Below are 22,236 nucleotides of genomic sequence, written 5' to 3'. Positions count from 1 at the left end.
TAAATGTTTGTATGTTTTCAGCACTTTTTGTGAAGTCTAGGCACTGTTGTAATGTAGGAAATGCAGCAGCCAATTTGAGCACAGCAAGCTCGAACAAACAGTAATATGATAACTAGCAGACATCAGTTTTTGTGATGTTGATTGATAGATAAATATTGTCTGGGACATGAGGGATAATGCCGCCCTCCTTTTTTTGTAACTTAAACAGTGGTTCAGTTTTTAAGACTCTTGATTCTGAGTCAGAAGATTGTGGGTTCAAGTCCCACAGCAAGACTTACATACACAGCTGACACCCCCAGTGCAGTACTGAAGGAACACTGCTCTGATAGAGGTGCTGTATCTTGGATGAGACATTAAAGCAAAGCCTCATCTGCTCCTTCAGGGGGATGTAAACTATCCTCTGCCACTGTTTGAAATTTCTTGGGACATCCTAATGATGTGCGCGTTCTTTCTTTCTTTGCACTTTTCAGCAAGGGTCACAGGTTAGAAACTGGTGGTCGAATCTGAGGTTAAATGTAACATCCCATTGCCTCGCCAGCTGAAATTCGCCAGCTCTGAAGAAGGCAATGCCTAAATCCCTGGAACCTCTGCTCTGTTGTGGGTCTTTCCATTCAAGGCAGAGCACCTATCCATTTAGCCCCTTGGGTCAACATATTTAATCACACGGTGTGTAGTACAGTTTAACTGTCTCCTGCTTCCACAAAACAACAGCAGTCATATTGCCAGCATTTTATTCATAAAAACACATTCAGCAAACATGTTACAGAGAGGGAGACATGGCAGTTTATATGTTAAAGGAAGACTATTTTCTACAATAGATGGTAAGTTTCAAAAAAGTATCCTGTATAATTCTGGCCATTGAAGCTGCATTGTCAACTGATGTCCCTTCATGCATTGGAGTAAATAGATGTTATGATGCAAACATTGACTTTGGTACCCATGGCCTAAACTCTATTGCACTGCATGTATTGCAGATAACTGGTCAGCCTTGCAAAGTTCAGTCTGGTTGGCATTCCAATTTCACATGCATCTCCAAGTGAAGCCTTTGTGGAACTCTTTGCTACAGAAGGCTGTGGAGGCCAAATCACTGAATGTGTTTAAGATAGAGACAGATAGGTTCTTGATTAATGGGATATGGGGAAAAGGCAGGAGAATGGGGATGAGAAAAATATCAGCCATGATTGAATGGTGGAGCAGACTTGATGGGCCAAGTGGCCTAATTCTGTTCCTATGTCTTTTGGTCTTATGGTTCACTAATGCATTAACCAAGGTGTTGAACTATGTTTTGTAAGTTAACTGGCTCGCAGTATTATGAAAAGCTGTTACGTACTCTTAAGACTGAAATTCTCTGTAGATTTTCCATGCATGATTCCACAGGGCAAATGATTATCAAACAGGAGGAGTCAAGCAGTCTGCTTGAATGAGTGAAAGGTGGAAAACTGGGAGAATGTTTGCTGATAATAGGACGTGAATCAATAAATGTCCTGGAGCCAACTGGGAGTAGACAGAAAGTTCTCAAAATATCAATGAGTAAATCATATTTAGTTTTAGCATTCCAACTTTGCAATGGGAATTTGAAAATCTAGGTCATGATGTTCGCCATATAATGGAGTCCTTCAGGATAACTTTTGACAATCTAAGTACAATTCCTCCATTGGGCCCAATGTAATTGTACAATGTTGTCTTTGATTTGACAGCCTCAGCTCTGCTAAAACCTGGGACTGAGTGTGTGGGGAATGAATGCCTTCTGATCCGAAAAATTGCTGTGTTTTGATGTATGTGCTGAGGTTACACCGTCAGGGCACAATGCCCAGTGTGAGAATATCTGGTGACAAAATACTGCTATCAAGATGCCAAGTGATTTACTGATCCATTCAGGAAAATTGGAAAGACATTTATGGTGGTACATACAATAATAATTCAATGCAAACACCGAAAAAAAAACAAGTACATGAGCACCGTGCGAATAGATATAAACATTTTGTGCAATGCATATCGGGAGATTCTTAGAGCTCCAAAAATAGCACTGCTTAAGGTACTGAAAATTCAGCAAAATTTACCAGTAAAACAACTTTTCTGCAATAGTTAGAGCATAATCAGGCAAGCTATATGCATGTTGTTATATGTTTAATTTTTTTTTGCTTTATAGCACGAGGTTATGCTTAAATATAGGACAGTAAATGATGCATTATCAAAAAAAAATATTAAGATGCTATATCTTTTCTTAGCCTTTTCTCTATCCTAATTTACATTGTAACTGATGATCTTTTTTAATCAAGCAAACAATGACTTGTTAAAAGAGCTTTGATATGTACTGAGAGTTGTACCCCAGTACATTCTACTGACTCCACAAACGTCTGAGAAGACAACTGCTTAATTCTCAACCATACACAGAGTTTTTTTTATTTATGTGGGACTGACCAGAAGTCAAACCAAACTAGGGTGTCTAGTGCAAAACTTTGGTGGGTTAAATAGTAAAAGCTCTCTTCCCACTACCTCTGCCCCTCAATAGGCACTTGTACCATGCTTTAGATCTGTGGGGTATTTGGTGCAGGGTTTGCATGTTGCTTGGCTTGTTCCCGCCTTCCCAATATTGTGCTTTTATTGTCATTGCTTGTTCTTATCTCAGTAACGGCCAGTTACCACAATTAGATTTGATGTGAAGAGTAACTAACAATTTACTTAATGAGGTTGGACATAGTTAGATAACTTCTAAACTGGATAGCATGACAATTACATAACTACTATTGAATGGTTACAGTTATTATACTTGTTGGTGGCAATTTATACCACAGGCCACAAAGTCTACTTTGAGATTAGAGTGTGTGCTTTTTAAATATTTAAGTTTAAAAAGTTAATACATTCAGTAAATTACATTATGATGAAGGGGCATGGTTGGATAGCCACAGAGACCCAGAATACATAAACTAACATACCTACCAGGGTCATATATGCAACCACCATCCTATCTAGAACTTCACAATGCCGGGGATACTTGGAAGACTGCAAAAGAACTCCAACATCAAGCCCATTGAGGAATGATTCCAGTGGTGACCTGCTAAGGTTCATCTGCTTGTGTCTGAGTCACATACCTTTGCCTTTGATTAATGTATATGCACAGAATGTTTAAGAAGTGTTATTGCCTTAACTGTAAATAACTAGAAAGTGCAATACATGAAACAAATGAAATCTGATATTGGTGAGGTACAGATTTCCAGTAAGCTTATAGAGGACAGGATGGAGCATTGGTAAGCAACAAGAGGATGGCCTTCCTTAGAGTTGTTCTAATAGTCTTATTCAAATAAACAAAGCCATCCATTTGACTGAAGAGTAGTGTCTACATGATGCTGCATTTTCCCTTTAATTTCTCTGTTCTCTTCTGTTGTTTGGACTTCTTCCCATCAATATTCAGGCTCATGGATCTGCGCTTTTCCAAATTAAGTAGTTCCTGGAAAAGCTCCTTGACGTTATAATTCAGCTTGGCTGAGGTTTCCATGAAGGCGCACTTCCATTCCTTAGCCAAGGCTTCCCCTACCTTGTTGTCCACCTCCTTGACTGTTTCGTCACACTTGTTCCCCACCAACATGACTGGGATGTTCTCGATATTGCCTTTGATCTGAAGAATCTGTTGATAGATGGGTTTCAGCTCCTCCAGGGACTGTCGGCTGCAGATTGAGTAGACCAAGATGAAAGCATGTCCTTTGGAAATGGAGAGGCGCTGCATGGCTGGGAATTGGTGGGAGCCTGTGGTGTCAGTGATCTGAAGAGTGCAGACACTTTTATCACAGCTGATTACCTGCCTGTAGGTATCTTCAATAGTGGGAATGTAAGTCTCACGAAATGTCCCCTTGACAAAACGTAGCACCAGGGAGCTTTTTCCAACACCTCCAGCCCCAAACACCACCACATTATAATCATTACTCTGTTCAGGCATTTTTTCGGGGTCTTCTTACCTACAGATAAGTAATAATAAAACAATAATCCAACAGATATTATCAATAGCCAATTTTAATTAAAAATATGGATCATCACAAAATTTCTCAATGATTTAGTCATCTGCTTCAGTTTAATTACATCAGCACAGGGCTAAATCAATGGCTTTTAAAGCAGACCAAGGCAGGCCAGCAGCACGGTTCAATTCCAGTACCAGCCTCCCCGAACAGGCGGCGGAATGTTGCGACTAGGGGCTTTTCACAGTAACTTTATTTGAAGCCTACTTGTGACAATAAGCGATTTTCATTTTTCATTTCATATTAAAGGCAACCTCTAGTGTGTCACTGTGGCGTAGTGGTTAGCACTGCTGACAAAGGCGCTGAGAACTCGGGTTCGATCCCAGCTCCGGGTCACAGTCCGTGTGGGGTTTGCACAGTCTCCCCATGTCTGAGTGAGTTTCACCCCCTCAACCCAAAAATGTGCAGGTTAGGTGGATTGGCCACGCTAAATTGCCCCTTAATTGGGAAAAAAATAATTGGGTAGTCTAAATTTTTTTTTTTTTAAAAGGCAACCTCTTTTGGTTATCAAAGAGAACTTTTAACACAAAGGTAAGTTGCAGTAATGAGCAAAGGAGCTCTGTTTCTGACATGCAAGCCAGAAAAATCCCACCTGTTAGCATTGATGCAACTCATTAATGTCCAAACCATCCGTGGTAACATATTCACTGCTAAAATAACCTTCGAAAAGAAAAATGATTCTAGGTGGAGTCGATTTTGTTCCATTTTGTTATGAGAGCCTTTTAACTGGAACAGGAGGTTAATCATTACTGGTAAGTCAATTGGTAACCAGAGGATATAAATTTGAAGAGCATCGGCAAAAGAATGAAGGGAGTGGTTGGGTTCCATCTCAGTGGTAGCATCCTCACCTCTGAGTCAGAAGGTTGTGGGTTCAAGCTCCACTTCAAACCTGGGCAGAGAAATGGCAAGTGGAGTTTAATCCAGACAAATGTGAGGTAATGCATTTTGGTAGGTCTGATGTAGAGGGGAAATATACCGTAAATGGCAATACTCTTAGGAATATAGAAAGTCAGAGAAATCTGGGCGTGCAGGTCCACAGGTCTTTGAAAGTGGCAGCACAAGTGGACAAGGTAGTCAAGAACACATACGGAATGCTTGCTTGGACGGGGCATCGAGTATAAAAACAGGCAAGTCATGCTATAGTTGCATAGAACCTTGGTAAGGCCGCACTTGGAATATTGCGCACAATTTTGGTCAGCACACTACCAAAAGGATGTGGCGGCTTTGGGAAGGGTGCAGAGCAGGTTTACCAGGATGTTGCCTGGTCTGGAGGGTGTTAGCTAGGTGGAGAGGCTGAAAAGACTCAGACTGTTTTCATTAGAACGACGGAGGATGAGGGGTGACCTGATAGAGGTCCACAAGGTTATGAGGGGCATGGATCGAGTGGATGGGCAGGCACTCTTTCACAGGGTGGAGAGGTCAGTCACCAGGGGGAATAGATTTGAGGTCCGTGGGGCAAGGTTTAGAGGAGATGTGCAAGGCAGGTTTTATACGCAGAGGGTGGTGAGTGCCTGGAATGCGTTGCCAGGGAGGTTGTGAGTGCATGCATTAATGGAGTTCAAAAGGCATCTTGACAAACACATGCGTAGGATGGGTATAGAGGGATACAGCACAAGTAAGTGTTAAGGGTTTTGGCCAAAGGTGGTATCATGATCGGTACAGGCTTGGAAGGCCTAAGTGCCTGTTCCTGTGCTGTATTGTTCTTTGTTCTTTCTTTGTTCAAAGATTTGAGCATATAATCTAGGCTGACTCTCTCAGGCAGTACTGAGGGAGGCGCCATCAGACTGCTCTGAAAATGTGCAGAGGAGTTCTTCCTCAGTGAACTGCCAACATTTATCTTTTATCCAACATCATTAAGAAAGATTATCTGGTCATTATTGGGGTACTGCCTGTGAAACGTTGCTACCTTAAAATTGACTGATGCATTTGCCAGATAACAACACTGACTCTCCAAAAATACTTCCTTCATTGTAAAGTGCTTTGGGATAACCTGGGGTCTTAAAAGGTGCTACATAAATGCAAGTATTTTAATTATATGGAGAGTTGGTAGGCCATGATATCTCAAACTGTAGTGGAGGGAGAATCCATTTTAACTTTTAAAAAGAAAGTGAACAAATATTTGAAAATACATTTTTATAGGGTATGTAGCTGAGGCCGTCATCTCAGAATTGTCTGAGTGTAAATCCAGAGTTGTGTCATGTGCAGTATACTGACTTCACAGAGGCCTCTAGACATTTGTAAACTTAACTGATCTCAATTTAAATATTTAAGGATTCTCCTGTCCCTGTCTGTACTCTAAACATTTACATTTCTTGCAAGTTATACAGAGCTCTACCAGGCATGCACAGATCTCTTTCCCAGGCAGGACTATAAGAAAACAGAGAGATTCAGCGCCAAGCAACGTGAAGGTAGTTCTGTGTGGCCATAACCTAAACTGTAGCTGCCAGTTTTACATCAGTAGCTGTGGTGTAAGCTGGCAAACCTGTCCTGGAGTTCTTTGCAGATTTAATTCCCTGGCAGTGGGAAGGCCGATGTGTCAGAAACGCCTCCTGACTTTCCTCAGGCTTCCAGCTCCTGCCAATTTCTCTATCTGTACTTTCAACAGGTTGGCTGTATTACCTTTGTATGATTCTTTCCATTTCTAAACTCTCCGTAATTGTAAGAAATGGATTCATCAACAAATTAGAAGGTGCATTTCTTCCATGAAAAGGTTTTGGTTGACTGTTAGTGTCCACAATGATTTCCGTAGCTTTTGTGTAGTTGCTGTAGTTGTACCTTATCATTGTGGCCAGCCACACTTAGAAACAATGTTCCCCTTCAATCAGTTAGTCTTTGTAAAAGATAGTTTATCTGCCGTCTGCAGTGATTCTATCCCTAGATCTTTACAATGTCTACACCTAAAAAAAAAGTGGTTCATTGGCTGTAAAGTGCTTTGAGAAATCTAGTTGTAGTGAAAAGTGTAATATAAATACAAGTCTTTCCTTCTTTCTAGCCCTACTTCTCCAAGTAGATGTTTGCCAAGCTACTTAAAATTGAGAACCTGGGCGGCACAGTGGTTAGCACTGTTGACTCATGGCACCGAGCACCTGGGTTCGATCCCAGCCCCGGGTCACTGTCCATGTGGAGTTTGCATATTCTCCCCGTGTCTGCGTGGGTCTCACCCCTACAACCCAAACATGTGCAGGGTAGGTGGATTGGCCACGCTAAATTGCCCCTTAATTAGGAAAAAAAAATAATTGTGCACTCTTAAATTTATATTAAAAAAATAAAGTTGAGAACTAATCTTCTCTCTAAATTACAATCTCAGCAACTGACTCCATTCTAATCCTATCTCTTCTGTCTTTCAATCAGGACCTACACAGACATTTGCTCTCATTACATAGATAGAAAAATGTTCTTTACCAGATTATTTTACAGGAATTTATCACTTCCAATGTCAATAACTATTACTTCTGAATTTGTAGCTGCTCTACAGAAAATCATAATAAGCTGTGTCTTGACTTCGATGTCCTAATTTTCTTAATTGAATAGACCATCAGTTTATCCTAAATGGCCTCCTTCTGCACTGTAAATTCTATGATTCTATGACATAAAGGTAATATAAGGATTTATTTATTATCCCTCGTCCTCATTTTTTTTGTTATAAATTTAGAGTACCCAATTCATTTTTTCCAATTAAGGGGCAATTTAGTGTGGCCAATCCACCTACCCTGCACACCTTTGGGTTGTGGGGGCGAAACCCACGCAAACACGGGGAGAATGTGCAAACTCCACACGGATAGTGACACAGAGCCGGGACCGAACCTGGGACCTCGGCGCCGTGAGGCAGCAGTGCTAACCACCGCGCCACCGTGCTGTCCTCACTAGTCCTCATTTAATCATTTTATAATTTACTTGGTCCTGCCTTGGGTATCTAGAATTTAATGCCTTCAATTGAACAACATTTTCACGATGCGCGTCGTCATTCCACCAAGACACAATTAGTTTTGACCACATTCTTCAATGAGATTGTTAGTGCTTCCATGTAACATGTTACAGTTCCTTTTGTTCAATTGTCCAAAAATCTTGTGGTTTAGTAATATCACTTTGAACTGACTCTTTGGTGTAGGCTGGACTTTGTTTCCCAGCTAAATATATCTCACAGATCTCTTACTATTACCATCTTACTCTTGTCATGGTCAAATTAACACATCCTCAAATATTCTTGACACACGCAGACACAGGGAGAATGTGCAAACTCTATACGGACAGTCACCCAAGGTTGGAATTGAACCCGGGTCTCTGGTGCTATGAGGCAGCAGTGTTAACCACTGTGCCACCGTGCTGCCCCACTTTTACAAGAATCAAATTAGGTACTACCAGGAATTTAAACATTCTTCCATGGATATCTTTAAAAAAGAACTGGTTGTCAATGGACAGAAATAAAGTTTCCCATTAGGAAAAACAACTAGAATATAAATTCAAGTAGTCTTGCCTATATCTAATGACACTAACTCACATTGCAACATGACAGCTTGGAGCTTTAAGCTGTTGCTTTATCACTATTACAATATTCACTGACAGTAACTTTGGAGGGGGAACATTCATGTGTCAGTGATTAGACAGTACTTTATGTGTGAATTGCTACAAAGAGCTTTTGTGTGGTTGCATTCTAACCAAGACACATGATGCCAATGGGAAGTACCAATGTTTCTTCAATCTGATCTTCAATATGCAAGTAGCTATATGCACTCAGAGTACATTTAAAGATTGGAATTTGGAAATGAAGAGTGCTCCAAATTGTGGTCCTCAAAAGAGACATTGTTCAGTTGAACTGGTGTTTTATCTTTCATCTGAGGAGTTCCTTCCCAATAACTTTCCAAAGAAGTTATTTGAATGGCAATTTACAGTTGTAACCAAGAGAGTATAGTTGATTCATTCATAAGCTTCGAGCAAAGCATTTTTTAATGTGCTAGCCACACAAATTCTCACCTTTCCAGCATTTGAGGAAGAAAAATAATGAAACCAGAGTAATTCAACACTTGAAAAGAAACTAAGTCATATTAGAAATAAAACTGATCACATTCAATATAACAGGAGAGAGAACCCAATGGAGTAAGATCTGTCTCAAAGAATCTTCATTAAGACAGATCAACTATCTATTGTTATCTTTGTTGACTAAAATAGATTAACGAATCAGACTGGGAACAATGCCACATAACAACATGACTATTAAAACTAACTGAAGATGGCTCAAAGTTAATTGGCATAGACAAGTTCTGTTACATCTTATTAACAACATTTAGCAAGTGGTCAGCACGATGGCACAGTGGCTAGCACTGCTACCTCACGGCGCCGAGGTCCCAGGTTCAATCCCAGCTCTGGGTCACTGTCCGTGTGGTGTTTGCACATTCTCCCCGTGTTTGCGTGGGTTTTGCCCCCACAACCCAATGATGTACAGGGTAGGTGGATTGGCCATGCTAAATTGCCCCTTAATTGGAAAAAATGAATTGAGTCCTCTAAATTTATATTTAAAAAAGCAACATTTAGCAAAGTACAGCGTGCGAGCAAAGGATTTGAAGGTTACAAAACAAACTGAACCACATATCAGCACTGCATGCAGCTATCTATAATACAATCTGCAAACACTGATACATTTACAGCCCTGAAGTGCATCCTCATTAGAAAATACTTTACCCCCTAACTTCAGAGCCTCTCTCCAACCTTGTCCAATTTGAAATAACTCAGATGGTTTTCTGGAGAGATTTATTCCTGAACTGACCATCCCACTGTCTTTCTCTCTCTCTCTCTTGTTATGGGCTGAAGTGGGAGAGAGGTGAAGGATAGACTCATGAAATGAAAGTATTTCTTTCACTGTGGAATTAGACAATCTCAACCCACTTCCTAATCATCCAGAGCCCAAACCTACCCACAAAAAGGAATAAAAGAGACAACTTTGCTCAGCTGTAAAAGACAGAGATGAGAAAATCTTGACCTAAAGAATTGGATGTCCAGGAATTTGAGAGGCGTATAGAAAGATTGTTTATATGTACTTCATCTGCTTGATGTCAGAGTGTGTGGTGCTGGTTCTGAAAGGCTAAAATGGAAGAATATTGCATTCCCCAAAACAGCATGATACGAGTAAGTGCACAACTGCTAATATTTCTTATTTTCATAAGCGTGAATGTTCAAATCCTTGCTAAAAATAGAAGAAAAGTTTTTGCAGCACATGTTCCTAAAAATTGGGGAAAACTGACAATGCACACATAAATGTACAACTTTCAAATTCGGAACAAATTGTTTTTCTATATGCTTTTTTGACTGGGGCATGTCATGATATTCAGATAAACATCATGGTGCAAACACACATACACACTGATGGACAGATCAATGGACCAATCAATACACACGCAACATCACAGCCAATCACAAGCAAGAGCAGACACACTATAAAACGGGGAACACGACACTTCCGATGGATTCCAGCAGGAGACAGCTCAGGGCACAGAGCTCACAGCAAGCCACTCAGACATTCACCATGTGCTGAGTGCCTCTCCAAGACAGTGTTAGGGCTGGGTCCACAGGTTAGAGGGTAATGAACGAACCACAGTAACCAGTTTACAAACGTTAATATTGTAAGTAATAAAACTGAGTTGTACCTTCCGCAACCGTGTTGGTTCGTCTGTGGAGCAGAGCACCCAACACGACATAGTACCTAGAATTGAAACCCAGTACCTGTGAGACCTACCTACGCTTCCTCAGGAATCCGCCATCTTGCGCCATGGGCACCATCAGCCCGCCGCAGCCGCTCCAAATCGCTGGAAACCTCGGCGTTAACTGGAAGTTGTTCAAACAGCGCTTCCAGTTCTTCCTAGAAGCCACAGAAAGGGAGAATGCTTCGGACACCAGGAAAATCGCCCTCCTCCTCTCCACGACAGGGCAACACGCCATCCACATCTACAACTCCCTGGTGTTCGCGGAAGGTGAGGACAAGACGAAGTACGAGACGGTCCTTCTCAAACTCAAGCAACACTTCAGCGTCGAGGTGAACGAGAGTTTCGAGAGGTACCTCTTCCAGCAGCGTCTGCAGGGTAAGGATGAGCCTTTTCAATCTTTCCTTACACACCTCCGTATCCTTGCGCAGTCCTGCGGTTACGAGGCCACCTCCGTTTCCATGCTTCGGGACCAGATATTTTTTGGGGTCACCTTGGGCACCCTACGCCAGCAGCTCCTCAAGATAAAAAGTCTCACCCTAGCCGCCGCCATCGAAGCCTGCGTCCTCCATGAAAACGCGACCAGACGCTTCTCCCAATTCCAAGTGGCCGAATCGGCACGGCAGGGGTCCTACGCGGCCGAATCAGCAGGGCAGGGGTCCTACGAGGCCGAGCAGGTCCCGTCCATTGAGTTCCTCCCGGCCTACGGCCCGGATGGGGGCGGCCATTTCGCGCGCTTTTCACGGCCTCCCGCGCTTGTACGCGCCAAAAGAGACATCGACGCAGAGGGACGTGACGCGCAGGCACGCTCTATGCAGGACTGAACTGCGCATGCGCGATGGCGCAACGAACGCCATGACGTCACGACGTGCGGCAACTGTGGATCCGCACATTTAAAGCGGCAATGTCCAGCAAAGAACCGACAATGCATCCGCTGTGACAAGATGGGCCACTACGCTGCCTGTTGCTGAGCAGCTCAACCTGCCAACGCTCCTCAATTCCGACAGCCTCGCAGGAACGTGCGGACCATTCAGCCTCCATACTCCGAATCATACCCGGGCGATATACAGACCGGCGATACAGACGACCGAGAAGCCTTCCGCGTTGCGGTCATCGACAGGAACCGGATGTCTCCAAGCAGGACCCACCAGCCGATGCCAATGAACAGTGTCAATCCGGGTGATGAATGGTGTGCCACCCTAACGGTCAACCAATCACCAATCACATTTCGTCTGGACACTGGTGCCTCCGCCAACCTGATAGCATGGTCAGCCTTCTACGCCTTGAAGGTCAGACCACCAATTCGGCCATCCCGCTGTCAGATGGTCGACTATAACGGAAACGTTATCCCGGCCATGCGATCCTGCCAGCTCCAGGTGACGCACAATGCGTATAAGGCCACACTGTCCTTAGAGTTTGTTGGTTCATCAAAGGACTCCCTGCTAGGCGCACAGGCATGCAAGGTTCTCCACCTTGTTCAGCGGGTACACGCTCTATCTCCAGAAGGCACGTCAAACTTCCCGGATGCTGAATTTAGGGCACAGCTCCACTCGCTCCTCGCCCACAACCAGGAGGCATTCGAAGGCATGGGCACACTGCCCAATACCTACAGAATACGGTTAAAACCGGATGCCACCCCGGTCATTCACGCACCTCGTAGAGTCCCAGCACCACTCAAAGACCGCCTCAAGCAGCAGCTGCAGGATCTCCAGGACCAAGGAGTGCTATCCCGGGTCACGGAGCCCACGCCATGGGTCAGCTCCATGGTGTGCGTTAAAAAGCCCTCTGGCGAACTCTGGATCTGCATCGACTGGAAAGACCTGAACAACAACATCATGAGGGAACACTACCCCATACCACAACGGGAGGAGATCACGAGCGAAATGGCCCAGGCTAAAATTTTCACAAAGCTTGATGCCTCGAAGGGTTTTTGGCAGATCCAACTGGATCAGTCCAGCCGAAAGCTGTGCACCTTCAACACTCCTTTCGGCAGGTTCTGCTATAACAGAATGCCGTTAGGCATCATCTCGGCATCCGAGGTATTCCACAGAATTATGGAACAGATGATGGAGGGCATTGAAGGGGTGCGCGTCTATGTTGACGATGTCATCATCTGGTCCACCACACCACTGGAGCACATCAGTCGTCTCCAGCGTGTATTTGCGCAGATACGGGAACACGGCCTGCGCCTCAACCGAGCAAAGTGCTCCTTTGGCCAAACTGAGCTAAAGTTTCTGGGGCACCATATATCCCGGTCGGGAGTGCGTCCGGATGCAGACAAAGTGAGCGCCTTTACAGCCATGCCGCAGCCGGCAGACAAGAAAGCAGTGCTACGCTTTCTAGGCATAGTCAACTTCCTGGGGAAGTTCATTCCCAACCTTGCCTCCCACACAATGGCTCTTCGCCACCTAGTGAAGAAGACCATGGAGTTCCAGTGGCTGCCCACACACCAGAAGGAATGGGAGGAGCTCAAAATTAAGCACACCACAGCCCCGGTATTGGCGTTCTTCGACACCTCTTGGGATACGAAGATCTCGACTGATGCCAGCCAGTCCGGCATTGGGGTGGTACTCCTGCAACAGGACGACACTGCATCATGGGCCCCGGTCGCCTATGCCTCGCAGGCCATGACCCCCACAGAACAGCGCTATGCGCAGATCGAGAAGGAGTGCCTGGGTTTGTTGACCAGAATAGATAAGTTCCACGACTACGTGTATGGTCTCCCTCAGTTCACCGTGGAAACCGACCATCGCCCCCTGGTCAGCATCATACATAAAAACCTGAACGAGATGACCCCTCGCCTCCAGCGCATCCTGCTCAAGCTCCGGAGGTACGACTTCCAACTGGTCTACACCCCGGGTAAGGACCTCATCGTTGCGGATGCCCTATCCAGAGCAGTGAGCACACCGCCCGATTCGGAGGGGTTCGTCTGTCAAGTCTAAGCGCATGTGGCCTTCACATCGGCCAATCTACCAGCTGACGATTCAAGTCTGGCCCGTATTCGTCGGGAGACTGCGGCTGACCCCCTTCTACAACGTGTGATGCGCCACATGACGGGAGGGTGGCTCAAAGGACAGTGCCCACAATTCTACAATGTCCGGGACGACTTGGCCGTCATTGACGGTGTCCTCCTAAAGCTGGACCGGATTGTGATTCCACACAGCAGTCACAAGCTGGTCCTCGACCAACTGCACGAAGGCCATCTCGGGATTGAGAAGTGCAGATGGAGGGCCCGAGGAGCTGTATACTGGCCGGGCATCAGCGACGGCATTGCCAACATGGTGCTCAACTGCCCCACCTGCCAAAGGTTTCAGCCGGCGCAGCCCCCTGAGACGCTTCGGCCCCATGAGTTGGTGACATCCCTCTGGGCGAAGGTGGTGTGGACCTCTTTCATGCGCTTGGCAGGGACTACGTAATCATCATAGATTACTTTTCAAATTATCCAGAGGTCATACGCCTGCGCGATATAACATCGTCCGCTGTCATAAGGGCATGCAAAGACACCTTCGCTCGACATGGCATTCCGATTACTGCCATGTCGGACAATGGGCCCTGTTTTGCAAGCCAAGAATGGTCTTCTTTTGCTGCTTCGTATGGCTTCACACACGTGACGTCCAGTCCTCTGCATCCCCAGTCAAATGGCAAGGCGGAAAAGGGCATTCATATCGTCAAGCGGCTCCTCTGCAAGGCTGCTGATGCCTGATCGGATTTCTGCTTAGCCCTGCTGGCTTATCGTTCGGCCCCACTAGCCACTGGCCTCTCACCAGCCCAGCTGTTGATGGGTTGCGCCCTCAGGACCACTGTGCCATCCATTCTTGTCCCTACACTCGCCCACATTCCAGTACTGCAAAGGATGCGACAGCAGCGTGCTCAGCAGAAGGTGGCACACGGCACTCGGGCAACTGATCTTCCTGCCTTGGTGCCTGGAGGCAACGTCCGCATCCACCTACCGGAGGGTGGCTGGTCGGCAACTGCCGAAGTTCTCCGATGCGTGGCTCCCCGCTCGTTCCTGGTTCGCATGCCTGATGGCTCCATTCCCCGGCGCAATCGCCGGGCTCTTCGCCTGCTTCCATGCTTGCTACGTGATCATACGCCGGTGCCACGCCCTCCTGTTGTTCCTGATGTCAAATTCGTGGAGCTTCCTGCCACCATGCCCATTCCTCTGCTGCCTGTGGCCAGGCCCATTCCTCAGCCGGTGGTTCCTGACCCACCCTTGAGGCGGTCAACCCGAATTTGTCGCCCACCTACTAGGCTGGACTTATGAGCCTGTTTGAACATTGGACTCATTAAAAGTTTTCTGCCACTATGTTAATAAGTTTCTCTATTGTCGTATCAGGAGTTCGTTTTTGATGCTTGATGTTTACACTTGTTTTGTTGATGGTACAACCTCGTTGCTATGTTGCACCTGACACCTTCCTATGTATATAGTTTAGCCTCATGTACATGTTGTAGATATTGCACACACACACATTCAGCTGCACTCAGTACACATCTATATTTATTACCACATAGGCACATATTCTTGTAAAAAAGGGGGATGTCATGATATTCAGATAAACATCATGGTGCAAACACACATACACACTGATGGACAGATCAACGGACCAATCAATACACACGCAACATCACAGCCAATCACAAGCAAGAGCAGACACACTATAAAACGGGGAACACGACACTTCCGATGGATTCCAGCAGGAGACAGCTCAGGGCACAGAGCTCACAGCAAGCCACTCAGACATTCACCATGTGCTGAGTGCCTCTCCAAGATAGTGTTAGGGCTGGGTCCACAGGCTAGAGGGTAATGAACGAACCACAGTAACCAGTTTACAAATGTTAATATTGTTAGTAATAAAACTGAGTTGTACCTTCCGCAACCGTGTTGGTTCGTCTGTGTAGCAGAACACCCAACACGACAGGGCATATCCTTACATGGCACCTATATAGTAATGTACTCATTTTTGAACTTATTTGCATCCTATTAGAGGACTGTTCCTATGTGTAATAAGATTTTAAAAGTTTTATATTCTGTGATTAAACTTTTACAATGACACCTGACGTGTGTCATTGCCACGGGCCAAGAATTGCAGCGTGCAGGTGCTGCAAGTGTACGAGGCGAGGATGCATCTAACCTACAAGAGAGTTTAGAGGGATCTAAAGTTATTGTTGACCAGAGTCTCATTGTCCCACACAACTCAGTGCACAAGTATGAACTCTGGTTCCAATGCATTGTCCGGATCAAACACAAAGGAATTCCTCTGTTTTAACTAGCAAATATAATAAATCTCTAAGCCCAAAATGTTTGTTCCTTTCGTTATCTTTTTTCAGTCGCTATTAAACTGATAAATTCTCTTGGACCCCTGGAATAAAGAATGGATGTTAGAATCCCCGTTACTTACCCATCTCCTGTGCAAAAGAAATGTAGTCTGGTTGATTCATTAAAACATTTTTTAAAGCTACCTAAGATTCAAGAAGTGCTTACTTGCGGTTTCGCATTTTACCTTCTGGCTGTTGTAAGTGCTTAGTAATCAACTCAATCCTGCTGGCTACATTCATCCCCTCAAATTTCCCTGTCCCTGTAAAAATGAACATCATTCGAACAAAACTATTTGAGCATTCAACGCACTCAATAACTGCATTGAGTGTAATTTCCACCCACGGCACCATTTGATTATTCAGTTTATCCAATATCCAATTCATTTGAAATCACCCAGGTACAACAAACCATGCTATCTCTCCTCCTGTAGCCATAATATGTTAGGGGTGAAATTGATTGTCTTTATATTTATGTAATACATAGTTTTTTTTTCTATTTCCCAGATGGTCTTAAAATCTCACTGTAAAATAAATCATGATGCCAGTGGGGCCGGATCACCTCAGTTATCACCTTGTTATTAGAATATCAGAGAAACTTTGGTTTCAATTCTTTTTTTAAAAATAAATTTAGAGTACCCAATTCATTTTTTCCAATTAAGGGGCAATTTGGCGTGGCCAATCCACCTACCCTGCACATCTTTGGGTTGTGGGGGCGAAACATGTGTACATCTATTTTCAGCGATGGAGGATGTACATTCCGCCCCCCGCCCCCCCCCCCCCCCCACACACACACCACGTTTTTGTCTTCTCTGCACCTGGAACACTAACTCATAATGATCCAATGCTGTTTAAATCCTACCTTCCCAGGTTCCTGAAAAAAACACTGTGGCCTCCCACCCTCGCTCTGCAGAAGCTGGTTGAGCAAACACACACAATTCCTTATGAATGCATTGCACACACAGTTGGGAAATTGTCAGTGTCAGCAGCGAGACATATAGAAGGAGAAAGTGCATCGGCACATCAACACAATGACAACTACCTTCAGTGTGGAGGGGGGTGGGTGCAGCGCGGCGATGTTGCCCAGATCCAGTCAGTCTATTGTCTGGGTGTGTGAATAAGTGACTCTCCTTCACATTCTCGCTGGCTTCTTTCAGCACCACATCAGCGCGGACAGCTCCCGGGCTCAGCACATTCCTCCAACCTCCTGGAACTGAAGTTATTTATATATTTGTACACATACACAGGCACACACATGTATATTTATATAAACAGAAACCCCTCACAATCACAGCGCCCAGTATGTTTAGCTTACCATGTTTCTGATCCTAGTTTGTAATAATTCTGTAACAATTCCACAGTGAAACAGGAAAGTGCTGATACTTACAGCCGCCTCATGAATGTAAGACGGTCAGTTCTCTCTCTCCCCCCCCCCCCCCCCCCCCCCGCCCCGCCCCCACACACACCAGTCTCCATTCATCCATGAATTCTATCGCATTAGACGCGGATGCTTTCCAGTAAAAAATCAACTAGGCGGCATACACAAAGCACCCACTTGCTTTTTGTTCCCCCTACCTCTCCCGTTCATCCCCTCACGGTGGGACTAAGATCATCTTGTCCCTGCAATAAAAGGGAAGGCCAAGAGAGAGAGAGAGAGATGTGTAGCTCTGACCGACTGCAGATTCTCTCTCATTTGATCGAGTCAGGTCCTGGGGTGAATGGGGAGCGCTTTTCAGTAACTCAATGGCAATCGAACGCTTTATCAGTTGCCGGGACATTCCGCCTGGCAATACAGGTCCCGCCCAACATTTCCTGGAGGTTTTCACTGTAAACCTCACAACACTGTCTCCTTTCCCTCCGAGTAACTTCGCTAGCCTCGAAACTCCCAATAGTGACTCCCCGATAACTCCCAATGACTCCCCACTCCCAAATAAAAACCGCCTCTGTAGCAATTTGTTCCAATTTGCCCATTTTTAAGCCCCCACATGCATAATTTTCTCCGACCCAAATTTAGCCTCGCTCGAAGTGACACCGTTTGATGCCCGCACATCGCTTCAATTCCTCGACCCATTATTTTAAACAGATTGAAGCTCCCTTCAACATTTCTCTGTATCCAGACAGGCACACTGTCCAGATCACATTACTTTTCTTTCCCTTAAATTAAACAGTTTTTACACTAAAAGGAAGTCTATTAGTAACCTTCTCGTGGCTCCACTAATCACATTCTCCAACTCCACTCGAAATAGAATTACCTCTTGCAGATCCAACATCAAGTAATGAGTCGAGTGCTTGTCCTTTCCTTCTAGAACACGTGCAGTGCAAGTGTTCATAAAGCGGTTCCGAAATTATATGTAGAAGGATGGCTACGTGGGGGTGTGATCTAATGGCTGGGTTCAGGTCACTTGACAATTCGCCACGAATAAGTTACCTTTGGGTTATCATTTTATTGCTATTTTATGACCACCTGATTCACAAATTGCCAAGGCCACTTTCTCAGTGAAGGTTACAAAATGCCTTATTCCGAATTTGGATGCAACACAATGTGAAAACAAAGCTTCCCTGTAATTGCATTTTGATTCTGACACAATATACATTCTATTCACAGTGTACACAGTATGACACACGGGGAAGGCAGGTAGTGATGTAAAAAACAGAAAATGCTGGAAATACTCAGCAGGTCAGACAACATCTCTGAGGAGAGAGAAACTGAGCTGACGTTCCTGTCTGTGATCTGTCATCAGAATGTCTTCACTGTCAGAGATGCTGAGATGTTACAGTACCCCCCCCCCCCCCCCCACACACACACACCTTTCATGTCGACCCCATGAGCCTAATTGAAGAACAGGGGAGCTGTCCTGGCCAACATTTATCCTTCAAAAAACATCACACAAAAAAACCAATTACCTAGCCATTATCACATTGCACTTTGTGGGATCTTGCTGTGCGCAGTAGGTAGTGGCCCTGCTTCTGAGCCTGAAGCTCAAGGTTCAAGTCCAACTCCAGGACATAGAGTTTGACAGCACAGTAAGAGGCCCTTCAGCCCATCATGTCTGCGCCGGTCATCAAGCCTGTCTCTTCCAATCGGGCAGCACGGTAGCTTAGCGGTTAACCTAATTGCCCCTTCCACGGCAGCAAGTCAACATTTAAAAAGCTTTTAGATGAGCACAGTTGCTTCACAGCTCCAGGGGCCCGGTTTGATTCCCGGCTTGGGTCACTGTCTGTGCGGAGTCTGCACGTTCTCCCCGTGTGTGCGTCGGTTTCCTCCGGGTGCTCCGGTTTCCTCCCACAGTCCAAAGATGTACGGGTTAGGTGGATTGGCCATGCTAAATTAACCTTAGTGTCCAAAAAAAGGTTAAGTGTGGTTACTGGTTACGGGGATAAGATGGGGATGTGGGCTTGGGTGGGGTGCTCTTTCCAAGTGCAGGTGCAGACTCGATGGGCTGAATGGCCTCCTTCAGCACTGTAAATTCTATGGTAATCCCATTTTCCAGTACTTGGTCCATAGCCTTGTATGCTGTGGTGTTTCAAGTGCTCATCTAAAAGCTTCTTAAATCATAGAATTATTTATCATAGATTATACAGTGCAGAAGGAGGCCATTCGGCCCATCGAGTCTGCACCGGCTCTTGGAAAAAGCACCCTATCCAATGTCAACACCTCCACCCTATCCCCATAACCCAGTAACCCCACCCAACACTAAGGGCAATTTGGACACTAAGGGCAATTTATTATGGCCAATCCACCTAACCTGCACATCTTTGGACTGTGGGAGGAAACCGGAGCACCCGGAGGAAACCCACGCACACACGGGGAGGATGTGCAGACTCCGCACAGACAGTGACCCAAGCCGGAATCGAACCTGGGACCCTGGAGCTGTGAAGCAATTATGCTACCCACAATGCTACCGTGCTGCCCGAAATGTTGACTTGCTGCCATGGAAGGGCAATTATGACACATTTCAGGTTAAGAATCTCTAAATCTGCAATTGGGCCTTGCCCCTAAGGTAGCACAATAACAGAAGAATCTGGGATGACCAGAGGGGCAGAAAGAAATGTAGCATTACAAATAGCATCTGGCTATCTATGCATGGTGTCAGTGCTGGCTCAATTGGTAGCATTCTCACCTCTGTGTCAGTAGGTTGTGGGTTGAAATCCCACGCCAGGATTTCAGATCAAAGCTTATACACCTGTGCAGTACTGAGGTGGTATTGCACTGTCAGAGGTGCTGTCTTTCCATTGACATTCTCAACTGAGGCCCTGTCTGCCCTCCCAGATGGATATAAAAGATTCCAAGGCACTATGTCAAAGAGTCAGCCTCAATGACCTACCTGATATTTATCCCTCAATCAATATCACAAAAACAGGTAATCTGATCATGGTCACACTCTTGTGTGCCGACATTTACGATGTGGAAATTGCTGCTACCTTTTCTATAAGTCATTACACTTCAGAAATACTTCATCGTCTGTAATGTGCTTTGGGATGTCATGAAAGATGCTAAATAAATGCAGGACTTCGACATCTGGTGGTGGCCATGGAGTGAGTGGTGGCACATTTGGCATCTCCCGCTCAAGGTGGCTTTTGTTGACCTTTTCCCCACTTGCTGGGTGGACATTTTGGTGAAAAAAGGTGTCGGGGTGACTGAGGAAAGCTAAGCTCCACTGATGGGGCTGGTGGATGGATCCACGGACCAGACCTGGGTTGAGAAGAAGGGAACAGTTGGAGCAAGAGAATTTTTGTGCGTCATAGGTCAAGATTGCGGAGGGTAAAGGGTCAGCCTTGCCTGTCCAGTGGTCAATTGAGCAGCTGGTGGATTTCTTAAATGAGAGGTTCAGCCTGCAGCGGAGGGAAGCCCAGGAAGACTAGCCAAGGTGGTGGTATCATTAAAAGCGGGAATTGACCGTGTGGAGTCCCAGGGCCAGGCCATTCGGAAAGCAGAGGAGTCGGTGGGGAACCACGAGGATCAGCTTACCACATTGGTGGCCGAGATTGGAATGATGCGGGAGACCCAGAAGCAGCTAAAGGACAAGGTGGAGGACCTGGAGAATCGCTCCCGGAGACAAAACCTAAGAATCGTGGGGATGCCTGAAGGCACCGAGGGAGCAGACGCTGGCCTGTATGTAGCTAAGGTGCTGGAGAAGCTGTTGGGGAAGGGATCCTCTGACCGGCCCCTGGAGGTCGACGGGGCACACAGGGCACTGATGACGAAGCCGCAGGCGAACAAGCCGCCAAAGGCAATGGTGGTGCATCTCCACAGATTCCTGGATAAGGAGAAGATGTTGAGGTAGGCAAGGCGAATGAGGAGGTGTACCTGGGAAGGCAATGAGCTTCAGGTGTATCAGGACGTGGGCTCGGTCCTGGTGATGAGGTGGGCCGGGTTCAATCAGGTGAAGTGAAGGCTGCCCTCTTCAAAAAGGGGGTGAAGTTCGAAATTCTGCACCCAGCCCACCTCTGGTGATTTTTAACAGCCGAGAACATTATTTTGGGACACCAGAGGTGACGATGGAGTTTTTAAGAGTTAATGGACTGGCTGGAGAAGGAGGACATTGAACTGTGGAGGAGTGAGGTGAGGTCTGCTTTTTCTGTCTTTTCTTTTCTTTTTGTTTGTTGGTTGTTGGAGAACTTCTCTCCTTTGAGATATTTTGTTGGGTTAGGTGGTGGGATGTATGGGAAGCGTCGAGCTTGAGTGCACCTTCTTTCGTACTCCATTGTTGTTTGTCATGGAGGTATGCGAGTGGGGAGGGGAATCAGTGGGGGATGGAAGGTTCAGGCACCTTGGGCGTGGGCTGCCAGGCTAGCTGGGTGGGCTAGTTAACAGAAGCACAGTGGGGGGTGGCTAGGTGGGTCGTGTAGTAGAGGGGGATGAGAGTGCTGTTTTGTTCAGGGGGGGGCTGCTGACAAAGGTGCGGGTGCTGTGGCGCAGCAAGAAAAGGAGTGGTGATTGATGGGCATCTGCGGGTGGGCCTGGAGGGTCGTGTGACATGGACGGAGGACGTGTGTGGGGGGGGGGGTTTGCCCCCTGACCAGGTTGGTCACATGGAACGTGAGAGTGCTGAATGGGCCAGTCAAACGATTACGTGTGTTCGCACGCCTGAGGAGCTTGAAGGTGTGCAAGAAACACACCTGAAGATCGGGGATCAGACTAGGCTGAGTAAAGGGTTGGATAGGGCGAGTCTTTCATTCGGGACACTAGACATGAAGATGCGAGGGGGGGGGGTGGCATT

The 22,236-nt window shown here is 45.8% G+C and overlaps 1 protein-coding gene across 6 annotated transcripts; it reads right to left on the bottom strand.

The window, feature by feature from the left end:
• Window positions 1–714: 714 nt before the first annotated feature.
• LOC140394965 (GTP-binding protein Di-Ras2-like) lies at window positions 715–18,468 on the bottom strand. 6 transcript variants are annotated; one of them, XM_072482212.1, is made up of 3 exons: window positions 18,215–18,468; window positions 17,058–17,228; window positions 715–3,953 (listed from the first exon to the last, which is right to left on the bottom strand). In XM_072482212.1, the coding sequence occupies exon 3, from the start codon at window positions 3,932–3,934 to the stop codon at window positions 3,338–3,340; it is 597 nt and encodes a 198-aa protein (XP_072338313.1). In that variant the 5' UTR covers window positions 3,935–3,953; window positions 17,058–17,228; window positions 18,215–18,468; the 3' UTR covers window positions 715–3,337. The 6 variants fall into 6 exon arrangements, with proteins under 6 accessions (XP_072338313.1, XP_072338312.1, XP_072338309.1 ...); XM_072482211.1 differs by having other exon boundaries at window positions 18,268–18,468; XM_072482208.1 differs by lacking the exon at window positions 18,215–18,468 and adding an exon at window positions 17,591–17,884.
• Between the last annotated feature and the right edge of the window lie 3,768 nt (window positions 18,469–22,236).

Source organism: Scyliorhinus torazame, chromosome 18 (assembly GCF_047496885.1).
Source record: "Scyliorhinus torazame isolate Kashiwa2021f chromosome 18, sScyTor2.1, whole genome shotgun sequence".
Taxonomy (NCBI): Eukaryota; Metazoa; Chordata; class Chondrichthyes; order Carcharhiniformes; family Scyliorhinidae; genus Scyliorhinus; species Scyliorhinus torazame.
Note: the sequence above shows the minus strand (reverse complement) of the source record. Positions and strands in the feature narration are given on the sequence as shown.

What these genes read in the sequence shown, in the direction of transcription:
- LOC140394965 (XM_072482212.1), bottom strand. Translation starts at nt 3,934, where the DNA reads ATGCCTGAACAGAGTAATGATTATAATGTGGTGGTGTTTGGGGCTGGA.